At 29.8% G+C, this 19,524-nt stretch overlaps 1 protein-coding gene across 1 annotated transcript; it reads left to right on the top strand.

Annotated features, from left to right (window-relative positions):
• The first annotated feature begins 7,662 nt into the window (after window positions 1-7,662).
• On the top strand, window positions 7,663-11,891 carry LOC123305606 (venom protease-like). The gene is made up of 5 exons (XM_044887377.1): window positions 7,663-7,747; window positions 9,164-9,638; window positions 9,946-10,115; window positions 10,178-10,279; window positions 11,505-11,891. The coding sequence occupies exons 1-5, from the start codon at window positions 7,690-7,692 to the stop codon at window positions 11,834-11,836; spliced, it is 1,137 nt and encodes a 378-aa protein (XP_044743312.1). The 5' UTR covers window positions 7,663-7,689; the 3' UTR covers window positions 11,837-11,891.
• Window positions 11,892-19,524: the final 7,633 nt, after the last annotated feature.

Here is a 19,524-nt window from a genome sequence, read left to right as displayed (position 1 = left end):
GTAAACTTAAAGTGCAACTAAAGAAAAAAAAAGTCTTAAAATTTTCCCAACTTTGACTTTATTTTCATTTTTATACTATCAATTTGGATTTTCCAAATTTTTTCCTGAAAAAACAAATTAAAATTGTCGCGACCTGCATGATCTTTCCATGCCTCAGATAACAGTGATAGACAGTAATTATAGTCTATATTATTATCAGAATTTTGCTTATAAATTTTCTTTAATAAATTATTAACAAATCATAATTAGAATAAATAATTCCCTTTTAAGCCGTATGATGAGAAGTGAATAATTATTGTCATTATGAACATCAACAAGCCACATTATATAAAGTATATTGACGCTACAAATAATATTTAACATTAAATATACAGAATACACCATACAGAATTATTTACATTATTTTAATGTTTCCATTAATTTCTTATAATGGAAGATTATGAAGCAATCATTGTGGTTATAGAATGCAAAGCTTGTTTCATTTGTTTTCTCAAATAAACACGATCTTCCATAGCAGTGTATCTCATAAATGGTTAGGTACTCAGCACAAAGGACAAAGCACCCCTGAATTATGTTTGTAGAAAACTTTATTAGAGACATCTATTGGCAAACTCTTGTGCCTGTCATTCAGCATATGATGTCATTAATACAATTTTGAAAGGTATAGAAATTATTATTTTGGCTAAATTGTGCATTGCCTAACAACTTTCCCTTTTCTGGCAATTTTCTAAGAGAAAGTGCTCACTCCTGCGGGATGATTCATGCAAATATATTTTAGTTGAAAAGCTAAAAACTTTGATCGTGAATCATCGGAAACTCATCTTTGCTTGTCGAGAAAATAAAGTTTTAAATTCCAAAAAGATATTTGGAAGAAAAATAAAAAGCACAAGCTTTTGAAGATAAAATCATGGAAGAAATGTAAGTTGTTGCATTTATCAAATTTTTTTTAAAGCATATATACAAGAATGTGTTCAAGGAAGAAAGACTTTGTTTAATCCAAAGAAGGTAGGGTGGAACAAAAACGTGTATTATGACACACAGTTTTTAAATTTCATAAAATCCAATACTGTCAGTTTAAAAATACTTCTGGAATCCTTTTGCAGATTTAGACCTTTTTGCAATGCATTACCTGGAAAATATTCAGCAGCGAAATACAAAACAATCTTTTTGCTATACCTCTAGAATTTTTGACAGTTGATTTCGGGTATTTTCAAATTAAAGATTTTCTTGATGGAAACTGGGTGATTTTTTTTATAAATTCTTATTTTTTATCTAAAAGCAATTAACCTTTTCCCTATATTATTGTTATGGTCTAAGACAAAAATTGCCAACCAAAAGTTAAGGAACATTTCTTACACTAAAACTTTTGTTTTCTATCTCTAACGGTTTACAAGATGGGTCCTACGGACTCAAGTCCCAAGACCTATGTTGCTAATTTACGAATTCAACTTCACTTTTTACGCCCCGAGCACGCTATAAATTTTTTTTCGTTTTTGAGTTATTATGTAAATAGACTGGCAAGACAGACAGACAACCGGAAATGGACTAATTAGGTGATTTTGTGAACACTTATTCCAAAATTTTGTTCGTAACATTAGTTTTAAGCGTTAAAAACTTTTGTCTAAACTTAGTATACTGGTATATATTACATATATACATGGGATAAAAATAGATAGGTAAATAAAAAAAAATAGTAATATTTGCTTGTACACATTTAGAAATAAACGTAACTTCCAGTTAAGACGCAATTGTAAGTCGGATGATAAAACAATATGATGACAAATAAAATTAGGTTAAAGCGGTGAAAAACTAAATTTATTTTGGCTATTTTGAATCTTAAATTAGAAAATTTAGTCAATACTAAGTGAATAGCTTCAGTTTGTATAAGTATATGATATTCCTTCAGGCTCGTCAGTTATTAGTGTCAATATACTTTAGGTAATTTAATGCAATAAAATTTTTATATTTTAAAATTTAAATAGTTGTTATTTAAATTTTTAATAAGATTTCATATTTTATTCATTCTGAGTTAAACTTGAATGTTTCAAATAACTGAACTTTTTCTATTTATTTTTTTAAAAACGACTAACAAATGTTTAATTGATTACAAAAACCGAAATGAGAATAGAGAAACGTCTTGGCATTGCATTACACTATTGAAGACCAAGTTAATAAACTAGAAAAGTATAAAATATAAAAAAAATTTGCAAAATTTGTAGCTCTACCAATACAGAAAATTGTTCAAATGTTTTATTTAGAAAGATAAGATATTCTACTATATTCTGTACTTAAATAAAAAATACTAGCTACCCGGTCCGGTTTCGAACGGAAATGCGAAAAAATACGATATTTTCGCACCCCTATGTAGGCACCCGATTTGTCCTTAAGTAGACATACGACAATCGCTTCGCGAAGATAATGTAAAAATATGTAAGGCAACGGCATTGAGTGTTCACAAGCGGTCACCTATCCAAGTACTGACTGTGCCCAATGTTGCTTCACTTTGGCCGATATGTATGCATTGAACTTTAGAATTTATTATTTTCACTATTTATGAAATTTTAATTATTTCCTCAATTTGAGAGTTAGAGGATAAACAGACAGACAGACGTGGATAGTAACTTTCTTTTATACTATGTATAGATTTAATAAAGTTTTCAAATATCGAATATTTATCAGAAACTAATTTTGATAGAACGGCTACCATACTCCATGTAAATATCCATGTAAATATCTTCTTTCATATTAGCAAATTTCCTTTTTAAAGAAAGGAGGCTATTGGATTTGTTTCAGAATTTTACACAAAAAAAACTACAAATGTGGAATGACCTATGTTAGTTTTTATAAATGTTTTATAGGTATTTCTAAAAAGAAATATCCTCCTGTGTGTTTGGGGGCTACTGGTTACAATTTCAGTTCCTTTATAATGAAATTAGATAAGGGAGTACTCGTTGGTTGTTCGGTAAAATCATACGAGAAGTAAACAAAATTTTTGTAAGTTAATACGAGGTGTTCCATATAACTACAGACCGAAGAATATCAACAATTCCACATCGAATTTCCATTAAAAAGTTCCATTAGATACTTCTATCTTTACGTTATTTTCTACAATTTTGGCATGATCATTTTTGGCATGATCATGTAAAGACCACATTTAAATATTTTAATATTTACAATTTTAGATTTCTATCTATTTTGGAACTATTGCAGTAAACTGATGCTGTAGTATAACAATCAAACGTTGTAAGACATTTTGCCAAAGAAAATATGTTGTAGTGAACAGCTTTTTTATTTAGGATAATTGTGTTTTTAACCCCCGAACTAAAAAAAAAGGAGGTTATAATTTTGACCGCTATGTGTGTCTGTCTGTGATATCGTAGCTCCTAAACGAATGAACCGATTTTGATTTTTTTGTTTCTTTTGAAAGGTAATTTAATGGAGAGTGTTCTTAGCTATGTTTCGAGTGCGAATTTAGGGTTCCGTACTCGAAAAAACTCAAAAATTGGTGATGATTCACAAAATCAGTTCACTTCGGATGGCTTTCAATGGCTTTAAGAAAAATGTAATTTAATGGAGAGTGTTTTAAGATATGTTTCAGGTGTGAATTGAGGGTTCCGTACCCAAAAAATTTGTCGGAGATTTTTTAAATTTGTAAATTTCACTTGTAAAAGTTATTAAACATTTGATCAATTTCAACAACTAACTATACTAAAATCAATTTAACGAGGCCAATCTCGAAAAAAACTAAAAACGTTCTTAAAGCACACAATTTAATTTATCTGGTTCAATTTTCTAATTCTGCTTATAACTTAGATTTTGCAAAATTATAAATTTGAATTGTACAAGAGGCTCGAAAACACATTTTAAAGTTCCCCAGTGGCCTCTTTAAGTGGATTTTAGTATAATTGTTGTGCTCACTTGTTCGATATTAAATCTGTGTGTAGATTTTATTATGTATAAAGGTATATTTTTGACTTTAAACGATTAAATGGTCCAAATAATTATTGCTCTTAATTACGGTTTTTTATTTCACTAGGAAATAACCTAAAACAAACCTCTTTTTATGTAATTTAAAACTAGCCAACTATTCATAGAATTCATTTAGTTTACGCAACGTCTGCGTGACTTATTTTATTATTATGTATAAAGTTTTCAATAATTATTTCAGTTAGACACGAACAACGAAAAAAGTTTTTTCCTCATAAATAATTTGTAATCAAAAGAAAAAAAGTTTTAAACTTTGATAAACGAACTATGGATAATGGTAGAGAGTTTAAAATCAAATATAATACCCATTATTATAGCATTATAAGAATATAGTGTTTGTAAACCATATCGTTAGCAATTTATATAATATGAAGTAAGAAGAATTGATACGAACGTTCTTATGTTTAAAACAAAGAGACATTCTATATGTGTATACGTTAACCTAGCCGATAAGACTTATCACTAGAAGTTGTACACATATAATACCAATGACACACGATAACACTTAACCATAACACACAGTACACATTCCCTCTTTGTTTTATACATAAGAACGTCCATAAAAACTTTTCTTCCTTTATATATTTTTTATGGCTAACGAGATAGCTTACAATCGGTACTTATAGATAAATACAACATTATATCTTACATGTAATATGAATTTATAATAATTTTGAATGTAAAAACGGATGAGCTATGAGCGAATATTTTAAAGTGCTGTTTAGTTCTTCTATCATTTATTTATCGTGATATTTGTTTATTTATTTATTTGATTATCTCTCACTAAATCTATTTGCGATATTCATGGAAACGCAGCCCCCCTCTTCATCAACTGCCAAAAGTGGGTGACTTTGGAGACTTTTTGGTGAAAAATATCCAACTATATTATTCACAATTAAAAGCACAGGAATGTTATCGAATATTAAAATATAAAAGATCCTAGAATAATATTCCAGTAATAGCTGACACCATGAACTTCGTTTCACCTACAATTAATTTATTATACCCTGTATATATGTAATATAAATCAAGGTGTACTAAGTTTAGTCAAAAGTTTGTAACGCTTAAAAATATTGATGTTATTAATAAATTTTTGGTATATGTGTTCATAAAATCATCTAATTAGTCCATTCGTCTGTTCGTCTGTTTTGGACACGATAACTCAAAAACGAAATGAGATATCAAGCTGAAATTTTTATAGTGAGGCTAAGTTCATAAATGAGCAACATAGGTCAAATGGGCCTTGGATCCGCAGGACCCATCTTGTAAACCGTTAAAAATAGAACAAAAGTTTAAGTGTTTTTCGCCATCTTAGAATATGGGAAGGATGGTGGAAAATATTTGACGGCCTGTTCTTGAGCCTACCGAATGTACATAAAAAATTTCATTAAAATCGGTCAAGCCCCGTTTTGGAGGAGTTTAAACACAAACACCGTTATCAATAGTATTGTCGAATTCATAAAAATTCCAAAAAATATACGCTCGTTCCTTCGATAACATTTGAAATATTTTAGCATCCCCCTAAAAAGTAATCCGAGAAAGCCAATCATAATCTAGAAAATGGGTTTTCGTATAACTCTTCCTTTAAGAACACCTTTAAACTCTCAAAAAAAAATTTCTTTGATGTTTCACATGGCGTTTGGTCTATACTATACAAACTTAATCTTTTTTTATGTCGTTTTACTATTGAAATTATAGAAAAAATGAAAGGTCTTTTAATAACTAGCCTAGAATTGTTTTAACTAATTTCATTTACTTACGTTGAAAAACAACTTCGATGAAATTCGATTGTGTTTTTTTAATAACTCGCTGACTTGCTTACCTGAAACAAAAATAAACAGTTAAGGTGAACAGACTTTCATTTTTTTAATATTAAGTATCTTTATTTGAGTTTGCATTTTAAACACGCTGTCTAATTCCTATTCTTTATGGTTTTAATATTTCCTATTCTTCCTTAAAGAAAAAAAAAACATTTTGGTCCCCAAAAGAATTTTTCAAAAGCAAATTAAATATCTCTTTAAAAAGAAAAGCTTGGGATGCGGGCATCTTTCCGATCTTAACTTATGGCACTCAAACATCTGCTAACAAACAGAGAAGTATGGAAAGATGTATGCTTAACCACAAGCTTACTGATAGGATTACATCTAACACTATTAGATCAATAACAAAGACCAAAGATGTAGCTGTCAGTACTAAGAAGTTGAAATCGAAATGGGCTCGACATATTGCCAGACTAAAAGATGATAGATGAGCGACTTGATGTACTTCATGAGTACCCTTAAATTTCAAACGCAAAGGAGGCCGACCACTAACAAGGTGGAGTGATGAGATTGATGGTTTTGCAAATGGTCAGAGGATTAGAAAAGCTGTTAATAGGGAAGTTTGGAATATACTAAAAGAGGATTTTGCACAACAGGGCTAATTTAAGCTATAATCTAATCTAATATAATATAATTCTTCATTACGTTTAAGTTTCTTGCTTGTTACTTTGTTAAAAGTAATGTATTTTAACGCAGGTTTATCAATATTTCTAAGCGTTACAAACTTGGGACTAAATTTAGTTTACCTTGATATATTTCAAATTTACATGGTATAAAAATCTATAAATACATTTTCAAAATTTTTACCACGTTGCGTTAGTATTTACGAATATTAAAAACGAATAATATTTTCCAAAGTTGTTTTTTTATGAAGTATTTGTCAAAATATGACAAACGATTTCCCTCGGGTATATAGGATAGATAAACTGAAAATAGATAATTTTATTATTATTTTTTAACTTGTTCCCTTTTCACGTTTTCTTAATACTTAAAACAGATTTAGGTATGTAAGACAAGTTACAAAATTTATTATTCTCAGCAAATTTTTTAATTTCAACTAAATTTCTATGTGTTTAAAATCAATAATTGTACTAAGTTAAAAATTAGTATCAGCGAGGATATAATAATAATGTTGGCATTTAGAAAACTTTATAGGTACTGGAAATGAATCTTCACCAAACAAATAACTAAGGTATTTTAAAAAGAATTGGAGAAGGCCGAAAGTTATATTTTATAGATACTAGAAATCTATCTTCATCAAACAAATAACTATGATGTCTTAAAAAGAATCGGAGAAGGTCAAAAGTATGATTTTATAGGTACTGAAAATGAATCCTCATCAAACAAATAACTAAGGTGTTTTAAAAAGAATTGGAGAAGTCCGAAAGTTATATTTTATACATACTGGAAATCTATCTTCATCAAACAAACTATGCTAATCTTAACACAATGAATTTTCTATGCTAATCTTAACACAATGAATTTAACTTTTGAGAGAAAGTTTATCAGGTTCAACTGATGGGAAAACAGGTCGATTTCAAAAATTATATAAGAGTTTGACGTCTAGACGGTTTTGACCTACTACTGATTATTTTAGTAACGATTTTATAACAAAAATAACCTTCAATGAGATTTAGTATCCAAGATGATTTTTGTCAAAAAATAAATACAATTAACAGGTGGTCTAACGATAAAGGACTTATGAAAAGACTTATTTGTTTTATTTTTCTTTTGTCTTTTTATAGAAAAAAATCAATTCAATTGGCTAAATGATGTATAGTATACGTCATAATTATGATAATATTTCTATTGATTCAATTTGATATAAATATCGATCAAAATTTATTTCAAAGTATCAATTTTATTTGAATCATATTACAGAATGGAATTACTCAAAGTTGTGTTCGTGTTGGTAGCCACATTGTGGATTGCCGAAGGAGGTAAGTAAACTTATATTTTCAAATTTAAATCTTTTCTTAAATTTTTTTCGAATTTTAAAAAATAATAAAAATTAAGTTTTTCAAACTCTCTAGAGATTTAAAAAAAATTTTAGTTAAATATATAGAACTCCGATGAGTACATACTAGGGTAACAGAAAACTTTCTTTCTTCTTTTAGTTAGTTACATAATATAAGAATCTTCTGATAAAGGTATAAATTGTCCCTGGAAAAAAGCATAAAAATTGGTGATGGAAAGCCGAACCTTTCTGCATTTTCAAGACGACTTAAAATCAAATATACATAAATATATTTTTTATGTTATTTAATCACCAAACGATTAAAATAAAGATAATAAAATCTTAATTACGATAAAACTTTCTTGAACAATAAAATCTTTTTGAAATATCTTATGATCGATCCGTACAACCAAATTTTTTTCTATGATATATTCCGAAACCATTGCTTGAAATGTCCATCACGCCAGTTCTCTCTCTTGGTGGTCTGAAGAATTACAAACGAACTTGATACGTCTAACGTAAATATTTTGTGCCAGGATCAGTATTTCGAGTCGGGCATGCTTTCTGTAGTCTACTCTTATCACTAGTTTACTCTGATGAATAATTAATTTCACAAAATGTATGTTCATCTGTTCCCTCCTAGCTTCTTAACAACTTATCATAATTAGACAAATAAGGTATCGCGAAAGCGTCTTAGTCGTCCGCTGGTTATAGACTATGTGGCGTAACTTTAAATTGAATTTGGCGTCCTCTAGAGGACATAAAGCTAGGATCGAAAAACAAATTTCGATTTAATGATAGCGTATTTGTTATAAAATGAAAGGGCGTAATTGGCACCTTTCAAAAATATATTTATATTGTTATACATAATCACGAAATTATGGCCACAATATAGTTTAAAATGTATGTATTTTCGTCTGTTCCCTTCGAGTGGTAAACTCTCTGTGGTAAACTTTAAAGTTTAAGAGGTCTCCCGACTGTAATGACGATTTTACTTATGATAACAATTTCGGATGAAATTACTTTCTTGTTTTCATACTTTTAAGAGCACAATTTCGTAAGAGTTGGGGTTTTAGTTTTTGAACTTTATTTTATGATAATTCAACTATTTCAAATTATTGAACTTTTTTAATTATTGTTTCATAATCTCTATAGATTTAGCTCGAAGTATATTATCTTGCATAGTATCTCGTATTATATCCTTTCTTTATTTATTTCTCTTTTGTATAGTATCTTTATGGTGTAATTTAAAAATCTCAATAATTTAAAACATTTAAAGCACTCACTGTATTGGAACAATAAATTCTATCAGGTGTAATCTTTTTCCAAAAAATCCAATAATAAATTCATTGTAATTTAATAGTTTACAATAGTTTACGATAACTTGCATAATTTTCAGCACGTCCAACAACTAGAAAATGTTTAACACCGGATGGAGATAATGGAGTTTGTATCCCAATTCGTGCCTGTCCAGCACTACACACATATGTCGCATACAAAGAACAAACAATTGAAGAGAGCGAAGAATTTATGAATGCTTCAGCAACAATTTGTGGTAGTTCCACTGAAAATCCTAAAACAATGATTGTGTGTTGTGGTATTGAAGATTTACAATCAAATGTATCACTAACAACCGCATTGCAAAGCACTAAATATTCATTACCAGATTTAAAAACCTGTGGACGTTCATTCAGTGATAGTGCTTATTCACGTATTGTTGGTGGATTTGAAGTGAAAGAAGGTCAATTCCCATGGATGACTGTTTTGGGTTATGGTGAAATTGATAATTACTATGGCATTGAATGGAAATGTGGTGGATCTTTAATATCACAAGCTCATGTTTTAACTGCAGCTCATTGTATTACAGATGACTTGTAAGTTACATTCGAAGTGTTTTTTATTTCTTTACAGCAGAAATATGTATTAAGTGCAAGATTTTCAGTGGAAGTTCAAAGCTTCTCGGTTGATTTTTAGGAACTTTGTGTCACTTTCAGTATTCGTGTCTGCCTGTTCAAAACTTACATATGACACTTAAAAGTAACGTAAATAGCCGGACGAGTGGACATAATTATATTGCCAAATTTTCTTTAATTAATTTTATTTAGTACACAGTTCCATATTTTCACCGACTTAGATTGCGTTCATTTAGTGTTATATATAATGATTTTTTATTTGTTTTAGAATTAAAGTCCGTGCAGGTCTATTAAATATTTGGGGTACTTATGAAAATGAAGGTGATGTTATTGCTAAATTGTCTCATGAAGGTTACAACAAAAAACTTATGATACATGACATTGCCATCCTTAAAGTTAATTGGTATGATAAACCAGAATTCAATGCTGTAAACACACGTAAGTTTAATAAACACAGACTCTCAAAAGTAAAAATTCTTATTTTATTTGTATATTTACAGCAAACTGTGGGTTTATCTGTTTACCAACACAACCTGCCATGCGTAAAAATCAATTTGTTCGTTATTATCCATTCGTAGCTGGATGGGGATTAACTGCTTGGAGTAAGTTTTTTATCTTGTCTATATAAATAAATTCTGTTGATATGCCTTCTCTTTTTAAAAATATCATATTTTTTTAATCGCTGTGTGTCAATATGCCAATTAACTTTCACATCTTTTAATGATGATAACTTACAAATAATTTAAGCTGCGTTTAATAAAGCAATAGAGCTCAGCACAGAAAGGAAAGAAAAATACGTACATCCTTCCTAACAATACCCAAAGACATAAACGTGCCAAACTCAAAATTAATATTCCCTGCATTTATCAAATATATGAATTTAGTCTATAGTTTATAACGCTTAAAAATATTAAAGAAGAAACCAAATTTGAGAAACTGTGGTGCCTGAATTAGTTCAGTTACTCAATGAATAGTCAATGTTTATTACAATGCTATGGTTTAGGGACAGATACCCAAAAAAATTTATGATAATATTGCCGTCAGATCCATAATTTTGGCGTTATTTACAATACTCAATACATTGTATGATATAAAAAGTTTGATACAACTTACATTAGTAAATAGTAAATTCAACTCGACAGTATGGTCTTGAGTCTCATACTACGTTGCAGATGTCGCAATGCTTCTTGTTTTCCCTTGTATGGTTTTGGCGTGTTTATCAATATTCATTATTGATCTACGATCCTAGTCAGTCTAGATGTAATCGCTATGTTTGTTGTCACACTGCTAATCACTCTATTATTCTTAACTTATATTATCATTTTAATTGCGGGTATGCCATTAGTAGCATCAGTGACATTACAGTGTTAAATAGTACTATTCCCCAGAAGTATTCACTTCGGCTCATGAGTCCTAGCTGTTGCTCATGTTCCGATATACATCATCTATGTTTACAATTTTTTGAGCAAATCGTCGAAACCATACAGTGTTCACGCCAATACTAATTTACTACTGTACCCTGTAAAAAAATGTGAACAATATCAGTTAATAATAAATATTGACAGGCATCTTTATACAGGGTATTTCAACAATTAACTCTGCTATTGGTTATTTTTCACAAGTAAATTCCGTGCTAATATCAAAGTTTATAAAATTCCATGAGACCCACAGGCTAAGATTTATTGAGTCACAATTTATAAAATATCATAAGATCCACAGGCCTATAGATTTCTTCAGCAACACAATAAGGCATCGCCTAGTTTTGATTATAAAGATGTATACCCGTACGAAATTAAAAATCAAAAATGTAAAAATACTTGTTTACAGAGGGTGAACGTAGTGACGATTTAATGGGCTTACAAGTACCAGTTGTTGCAAATGCCCGTTGTTCAAAATCATTAATGAGTGCAATTAAAACACAACGTGTTATTCAAAAAACACACATATGTGCTGGTTATGGTAAAACTGAAAAAGATTCATGCACTGGTGATTCTGGCGGTCCATTAATGATCCCACAATTAAGTGAAGATGGTCACACACAATACTTCCAAATTGGTGTTGTTTCCTGGGGACATCAATGTGCTGTTAAAGGTTTACCTGGTATTTATACCCGTATCACTGAATACATTGAATGGATACAATCACACATGAATATGTAAATATGGTTTTATAAATTGACGACAATTAAAATATAGAAAATTATTTATTAGCAAATATCAGTTTCTTTTATTTTATTTAGAATTTTAACATTCCTATCTTTATTTAGAAAAAATTTAATTTAAAATGTTCCGATACTTTATTTGAATATTAACATATACTAGCTGACCCGGCCACGCATTGTTGTGGCCTACTTATTACATAATCAGTTAATATTATACTCAATTATTCAAAACAATTTAATTATTATACATGTAAATAAGAGTCATATATTTATATAAATATTTATAAATAATAGCACAACATAACATAACACCCATTTTTCATACATTACAAATACAACAGTTTTCTTTAGTTCGTTTTTACCCTAACATATCCACCTTCATTATTATTTTTAAAAATTCTTTAATTAAATTTCTATTTCAAACTATTAATTTTAATTAAAGTTATTAATTTTTTTTAAATGAATAATTTTTAACTTTTGTTCTGCTTCTAACGGTTTCCAAGACGGATCCTTTTTCATTTGATTGCATAAACTAAATATCACCATTTAAAATTGGCATATCTCGGTAAATTGGATTAGCTAGAACTTTAATTTGAGCTTTTTCTTATTTGATGCATATTTTTTTGTAATTTGTAAAAAACTGATTAAAACTCCCACCAAAAAGGGTTACCCCCCTCCCCAAAAAAAAAGGTTCTCCTCTGAGATGTAGATTTTTTCGAACGATTTAGATTTTAAAATCTAATAAACAACTGTGGAAAGATTCAAATATACAACACTTTTGTCTTTTTTATCATGATTTTTATTTAATTTTGTTGTGCTATATATAAACTTTTATGGTTGGTCCTCACGATACCAACTTCACACAGACTTCTATAGAATTTTGTCTGCGCAAGAAATCAGTGCAAACAAAAGTCGGAATGATGGTAAAGTCTGAGTTGAAAACGTCTGAGTACGGAAGTTGGAAGTATTCCCATAATAATGATCACTTACATTTCGTCATCATATTTACATGAACATATTTACTTTCAGTCTGTACAGACATCTGTACAAACAATAGTCTGTATCGTGTGGGCCCACAATTAGTTTAATAGTAATGTTTTTCAAATATAATTTATGCTAAAGAAAACATTCTATAACAATCTAAACAAGAATTGTAATAAACGGTCCGAAACATCGGACAAGACTTTATTATATTATAAAATTGATATATTATTGTAAGAATTATTTAAAAACAAGGAAAAGCTTTAGTTTCTTAACTTCACTAATTTGGTTTAATTAAGTTTTTTTTCTCCAGCTCCTCGGCTCCAAGGGAAGGGGTAGTTATATCAAACCTAGGACCTTGTTGATATAAACCCTGATACGAAGTTTCACTCCCTAGAAAATCCCATTTTACTGTATTTTGAAATGTTTCCCTAGGGTGTGGCCTTCTCGAATTTTCCCGGATACGTGGCTTATACCAATCCTAGGAACACCTTATGATTTATCCTTGTGCCAAGTTTAATTGAAATCGTGAGAGCCATTTTTGAGAAAAGCCCAAAAAAAAGGTTTTCCCAAGGGTGTGGGCCTTTTCGAATTTTCCCTGATATGTGGATTATACCAATTCTAGGAACACGTTAAGGTGTAACCTTGTTTCAAGTTTAATCGAAATTTTTAGAGCTATTTTTGAGAAAACCCAAAAAAAAAGGGTTTTCCCAAGGATGTGGGCCTTCTTGAATTTTCCCGGACATGTGGCTTATATCAATCCTAGGAACACCTTTAGGTCTAGCCTTGTTCCAAGTTTAATCGAAATCGTTAGAGCCGTCTTTGAGAAAACAAAAAAAAAAGCTTTCCAAGATTGTGGGCCTTCCCGAAGTTTCCCGGATATGTGGCTTATACCAATCCTAGGAACGCCTAAAGGTGTAACCTTGTGTTAAGTTTAATCGAAATCGTTAGAGCCATTTTTGAGAAAACCCAAAAAAAAAGGTTTTTCCCAAGGATGTGAGCCTTCTCGAATTTTCCCGGTTATGTGGCTTATACCAATCCTAGGAAGACCTTAAGGTCTAGCCTTGTGCCCAGTTTAATCGAAATCGTTAGAGCCGTTTTTGAGAAAACCCCAAAAATCCTGTTTTGGCCTAGAGGGAAGTACCCTTAAAAAAAGGCCTAGGGCAAAAATGACAAAATCATCTGGAATTATGACCAAACTGAACCTATGTACCGAGTTTGAGAAAAATCGGTTGAAAATTGAAGGGTTCAGCTTGGTAACAGACATACCGACACACCGACATACCGACGGACGCAACATTTTTTAAAAACCACTTTTTTGGAATCAGGGACCCTCAAAACGTGTATTTCCGTTAAAACCCCGATATCGATTTTTTTTTTTTCGATCACAATACTTATATTTAAGAATAATATAATAAAGTAAAAACATAATAATTATAATAGTAAATTTTAAAATGTGAAAAATGATCTATAGCATTACTTCACTTAATCCTTAAATACTTTACATCGGACCGTTTAATATAATTGTCTATGAATTTTATTTTATTTCCAAACAATCTGCTATAAATCTTTTTCTTGGAGAACATTTTTTTACGTTTACGTTTTGAACAAATTTACTTAAAAATATTAATAGACTGGGGAATGGATACTAATCCAATTAAAAATTACTTTTTACTAGCATACAAGTATGACGTCCCCTAGAGTCGAAAAACGTGGTAAATGAGCCACAGCGGGTTAGTATGATTAAAATACCTTACGGCCGTCATTTTATATGCAATTCAACAGTGTAGTTTTTTCTAGTCATTGTAAAATCTATCCAATCTGGTGTACCTTAGGGCAGTGTACTGGGCCCAACTCTTTAATAAATTTATACCGCGGATCTACCGGTCGCTGACATAAACATAACAGCTACATTTGCAGATGATACTAAGATTGTATCCATTGATGTGTATCAAAATTCCGCTTCTCAAAAACTGCAGACAAGTCAATAAAATAGAGTATTGGTTGAATAAGTGGCGTATTCAAGTTAACGAGTTAAAATCCGTTCAAGTAACGTTCACTTTGAGAAAAGAAACGTGTCCAGCTATTATAGTGAACGGTGTAAGTTTTCTACAGTCAAAATAAGTCAAATATCTGGGTATACACCGTGATAGAAGACTTACTTGGCGTAAAAACATCTGGTTGAAAAGAAAACAGCTAAGCTTGAAATCTTCTAATTTATACTGGCTCTTGGGTCAAAATTCTAAGCTATAATTGAACAATAAAGTGTTAGAGTATAAAACAATTCTTAAACCTGTGTGGACCTATCCTGCAAGGATTTCAATCAAAAGTGTTGCGAACAATTAGTGATTCTCCGTGGTATGTGCGTAATGACGATATTCACCTAGGTCTCGAAGTGACCACAGTGTGTCAAGAAATTGCGCGTTTCAGTGACAGATACTTGGCACGCATTGAGCTGCATCCAAAATCTGAAGTGATCAAACTCTTGGACAAGTGTGACAGTGTGAACAGACTAAACAGACTAAACGTGCTAGATTTAACATTTACATTTATTTAACAGTCATTGTGAACAGACTAAACAGACTAAACGTTCTAGATTTAATATTTAGTCTTAAACAGTCATTGTGAGCAGACTAAACAGACAAAATGTGCTAGATTTAAAACTAAGCTTTATTTAACATAATCATTAGATTAAGGCAATTCATGTACCTACTTAAGTTTAAGCATATTAAGGTAATCACCAGTGGGTAGATTACCGCTCAAGTCAACCTCTTAGTCACTAGCTTTATTTATAGTTCTTTTAAGAACAGATAATAGAAAATAGGAATCTAAAAAAAAAAAAAATTGTAAAATCATTGACAAATTAATCGAGTACTAGATACTTTTCAGCGGTTATAAATATCATGTAACCATCTAATTGGTTTCTTTTTGTAATTGACTTATTAATTAAATTAATTTTATGCCTATTGTTTTCCCACCCTACGATTCATCCAATTTTGTACACCGTTTTTCTTCTAATAATTACGTTATTCGACTCAATGACAGTTATAATAATTGTAACCAATTTCTGGTAGTATTTCCAAGTCTTGAACATTAACGACCAAATTTTCATTTGAATTTTCTTTTTTTGACAATAAATTTGAAAAGCAGCATGAATATTTATTCTCATAATAAATTATTTTTGATAGTATGTTTTTGAAATAAAAAAATAACATCAAAGCCATAAAAAAATATTCATAAATCGTTCGTTCATATGATAAAATTAAGTTTATAATTTTTTTTTTCATATGTAGTTGAAATCTTTGAATTTGCCTTTTTTGCTTTCGTGTATATGAAATAAAACATAAATATATTACATAATGGAAAATTAGGTCGGTGTCAATTTTATATATAAAAAAAATAAAATTTATTTGTTAACTCATATTCTAATAACATAAAAATACAAACATAATAGAATGTATTTGAAATTTATTCATTTTTATTTAAAATTTTAATAACACAAAATCATAATTTGAACAATTTTAATTTTTGCATAATAATTTTTATCATAATAATTGAAATACACATTTTCATAAATTGACTACTAATTGCAAAACGATGTAAAATTTGTTGTATTCCTATGTATTATAAATGACAAAGTGAGTTTGTTTGTTTGTTTGTAACGATTTCACGCAAAAACTATTCAATCGATTTTAATGAAACTTAAACTTACAATAATATAGCTCATACATCAGAATAATACACGAGCTATAATTTATAAAAATATAAAAAGCATTATATTTTTTGACATTTCACTGCGCATTCTATGAACATCAATGTACAGCATACATGAAATATTTTTGTAAAAAAGTATGAAATACAATTTATGTCCATTTGTTTATTCAAGGTTCTCTGACATACATAATGAATTATAACTATACATATAATTTTACCTTGGATAAGTGAAAGGTGATAAGTGAGAGCAAGACAGGTGAAGACACAAAGCGGTGTTTTTTACTTTTTAACCCAGCGCAGCGGGCGGGTATCATGCTAGTATAAATATTGCGATAGGACAGGTACGATGTACTTACTGCCGACTCCACACGAAATGAGTGGTTTATTGTGTAAAAAACCTCTTGCCTTATTTTAAACAGGTGTATGAGTCTTACTTGTAACAGCTCTAAACTACTTCTAATACAAAGTTGCTATGTTTAGAAATTGATTGGTTTTTAATTTCAAATTTTGTAAAAAAAATTCAAATTTTGTTATATCTGAAAATCAGTACTTCGTCAGTGTCGGACTTGATCTAACCTCATGGTTTACTTAAAATTTTCAATTATGATCGACCATTAACTGAATTACGAAAAATTATGATTAATTGTCCAGATATTTTTTCAAATCCAAAACTAACGTTATTAGGGTAGGTATTTAGAAAACAGAATTTTTTCATAAAGCAGTTCTTTTGACTTGTTAACAAATCCATGTAAAGCAAAGTGCATTTCAGAACCGTCGGTGTAAGAGGTTTCGATTTGAATACTAATCATATGAAACAGAGTGATGATCATACGTACTCTATAAATGATATTTTTCTTTGAAACAATGATTAAACATAGTTTTTCGCGGTTCAATATTAAAACTGCTTTCAATTATTAAAACTGCCAAAATGTCGTGAAACCTAGACAATAAATCGAATCCCGTCAAGTACATCAAACAACTAAACCTAAATCTTTTCATCTTTTATCTATTTGAATTTTATCTGCTAAATCTGTGCTATCATGTCACATTTTAGGTGAAGTCTGACTTTAAATATTAAAAAACAAATATTTTTCAAAATTTTAAATTAACCCATCTAGCTTCCAAACGTAGCAACTTTCTTTAAAGTTAAGTTGAGCTGAAACGATTTATTTTTAAGTGTAATATTTTACGAGGTAGATCGTTGTTCAAAGCTAATCTGATTACATTAATTTGATAAAAAGTTTAGCTTTATTGTCTTTAAAATTATAAGTTTTCTAACAAGAACACTCAAGCTACAACACATTAGATTGGGCATCTTGATATAGATCCAAAATGTAGATAGATTTGATTCCAATTTCATTCTGCGACAATAACTGGCCACTTCACTATGATGGTTTGATTTGAGATCATTAGACGTTTCATATAATTCTCTCCAATCTATAATCTATAAATCTATAAATATACATATAGGAGACTTTCTATAGATATAGATAGTCACTCATCACGATATCTCTGGAACTATAAGACCTAGAGACTTGAAATTTGGCAGGAATATTCCTTTTGCCAAGTAGAGGTCAGCTAAGAACGGATTTTACGAAATTCCACCCACAAGGGGGGTTGCGGGGGTGTTCATGAATAAAAAATTCATATTTTCAATTATGGCTTTTAATAGTTCAAAACTTGGTCAGAATGTTTTAAATTACATTTAGAAATTTTTTTAACCTTCGGAGGGTAGAAAGTGGGAAGGAAATATCGAATATTTACAAATATACCTAAGTGGGGTATCAAATAAAAGAGCATGACGTGTACATTACAAAACTGTTATCCAACGCAAGGAAATGTGGAGGGAGGGGTGCAAGTGGGGATGTTGCCCAGCAAAGCGGGTAGTTCCCAGCTAGTTTATTATAAAGCAAGTTTTGGGCCTTGGCGTTCTCTAGTTGTATAAACTCCTTGGTTTACTATAAATTGTTATAACAGATGACGTCATGTATCATGATGCACTACTCTGAAGTGTTGACAATTTTTTTAAACGAGTATATTTATCGCAAAACACTTTTAAATGAAATTATTTTATTATAGGAATCATTTTTTTAGTCCCTACAATCGATTCGACGTGTTTTTAGTACTTCGAAAAATATACTGGCCGTGTCTATTCCCTAATACTATCAAGTAGTCAATAGTTAAGTAGGTAATTGAAGAAGAAGAAGCATTGCTGATGGGAAATCGCATTGGGCACGATAAAAATCTGGGTCTGTGAATATTAACAAATCCTAATTAGTTCGGGAAAAGATATAAAATAATAGTGGATGGGGACAATCTTTTACCCCTAGTTATATACGATTAGGCATAACATGGTCGAATAGATTTCATTTTTCAATCTATAAATAAAATGTATATATATTTCGATATAATGGTGAAATAATATTGTATAGAAATTAAATAACACAAATGAACATAAATAATTTTATTTTATTTTTTAAATAAAACGTTGTATATTATTAATTTTTTGATGATTAACTAAATTTTGACAATAACATAAAATTTATATATTGAATGAATGCAGTCGTGAGTTGATAATTTTAAAATTATATATCAATATATTATTTATTATACAGTCAGTAGGTATATCTACAGTATATAGGTGTCTATCTACGTACGCACGGACGTAATATGTTTGTATACGGTTCATTTATCACACGTGTTCCCCGCATTTCATTCAAATAATTATGAATTTTATGATAAATTATGTACCAAAAATTAAATTATATACATCACGTCGTTAATTTTACACATATAAAGTCAATATAATATTATTAATTGAGTTTCTATTTAGGATGATTTTATTTACAATGGTTTATGGATCATATGATTTCGATATTGTAAAATCTGCCAGAAAATTTCGTCTAGCAAAATAAAATCGAACCTTTAATTATGCTTCTATAAACAGTAAAAAATAAAAAATTTCGTCTCGAAAACAAACGTCTAGTAGCG

This window comes from Chrysoperla carnea, chromosome 1 (genome assembly GCF_905475395.1).
Source record: "Chrysoperla carnea chromosome 1, inChrCarn1.1, whole genome shotgun sequence".
NCBI classification, from domain to species: domain Eukaryota; kingdom Metazoa; phylum Arthropoda; class Insecta; order Neuroptera; family Chrysopidae; genus Chrysoperla; species Chrysoperla carnea.
Note: the sequence above shows the minus strand (reverse complement) of the source record. Positions and strands in the feature narration are given on the sequence as shown.

What these genes read in the sequence shown, in the direction of transcription:
- LOC123305606 (XM_044887377.1), top strand. Translation starts at nt 7,690, where the DNA reads ATGGAATTACTCAAAGTTGTGTTCGTGTTGGTAGCCACATTGTGGATT. An exon ending in ATTGTGGATTGCCGAAGGAG is followed by an intron (nt 7,748 to 9,163) that starts GTAAGTAAACTT and finishes CATAATTTTCAG; the next exon opens with CACGTCCAACAACTAGAAAA. An exon ending in ATGGGGATTAACTGCTTGGA is followed by an intron (nt 10,280 to 11,504) that starts GTAAGTTTTTTA and finishes ACTTGTTTACAG; the next exon opens with AGGGTGAACGTAGTGACGAT.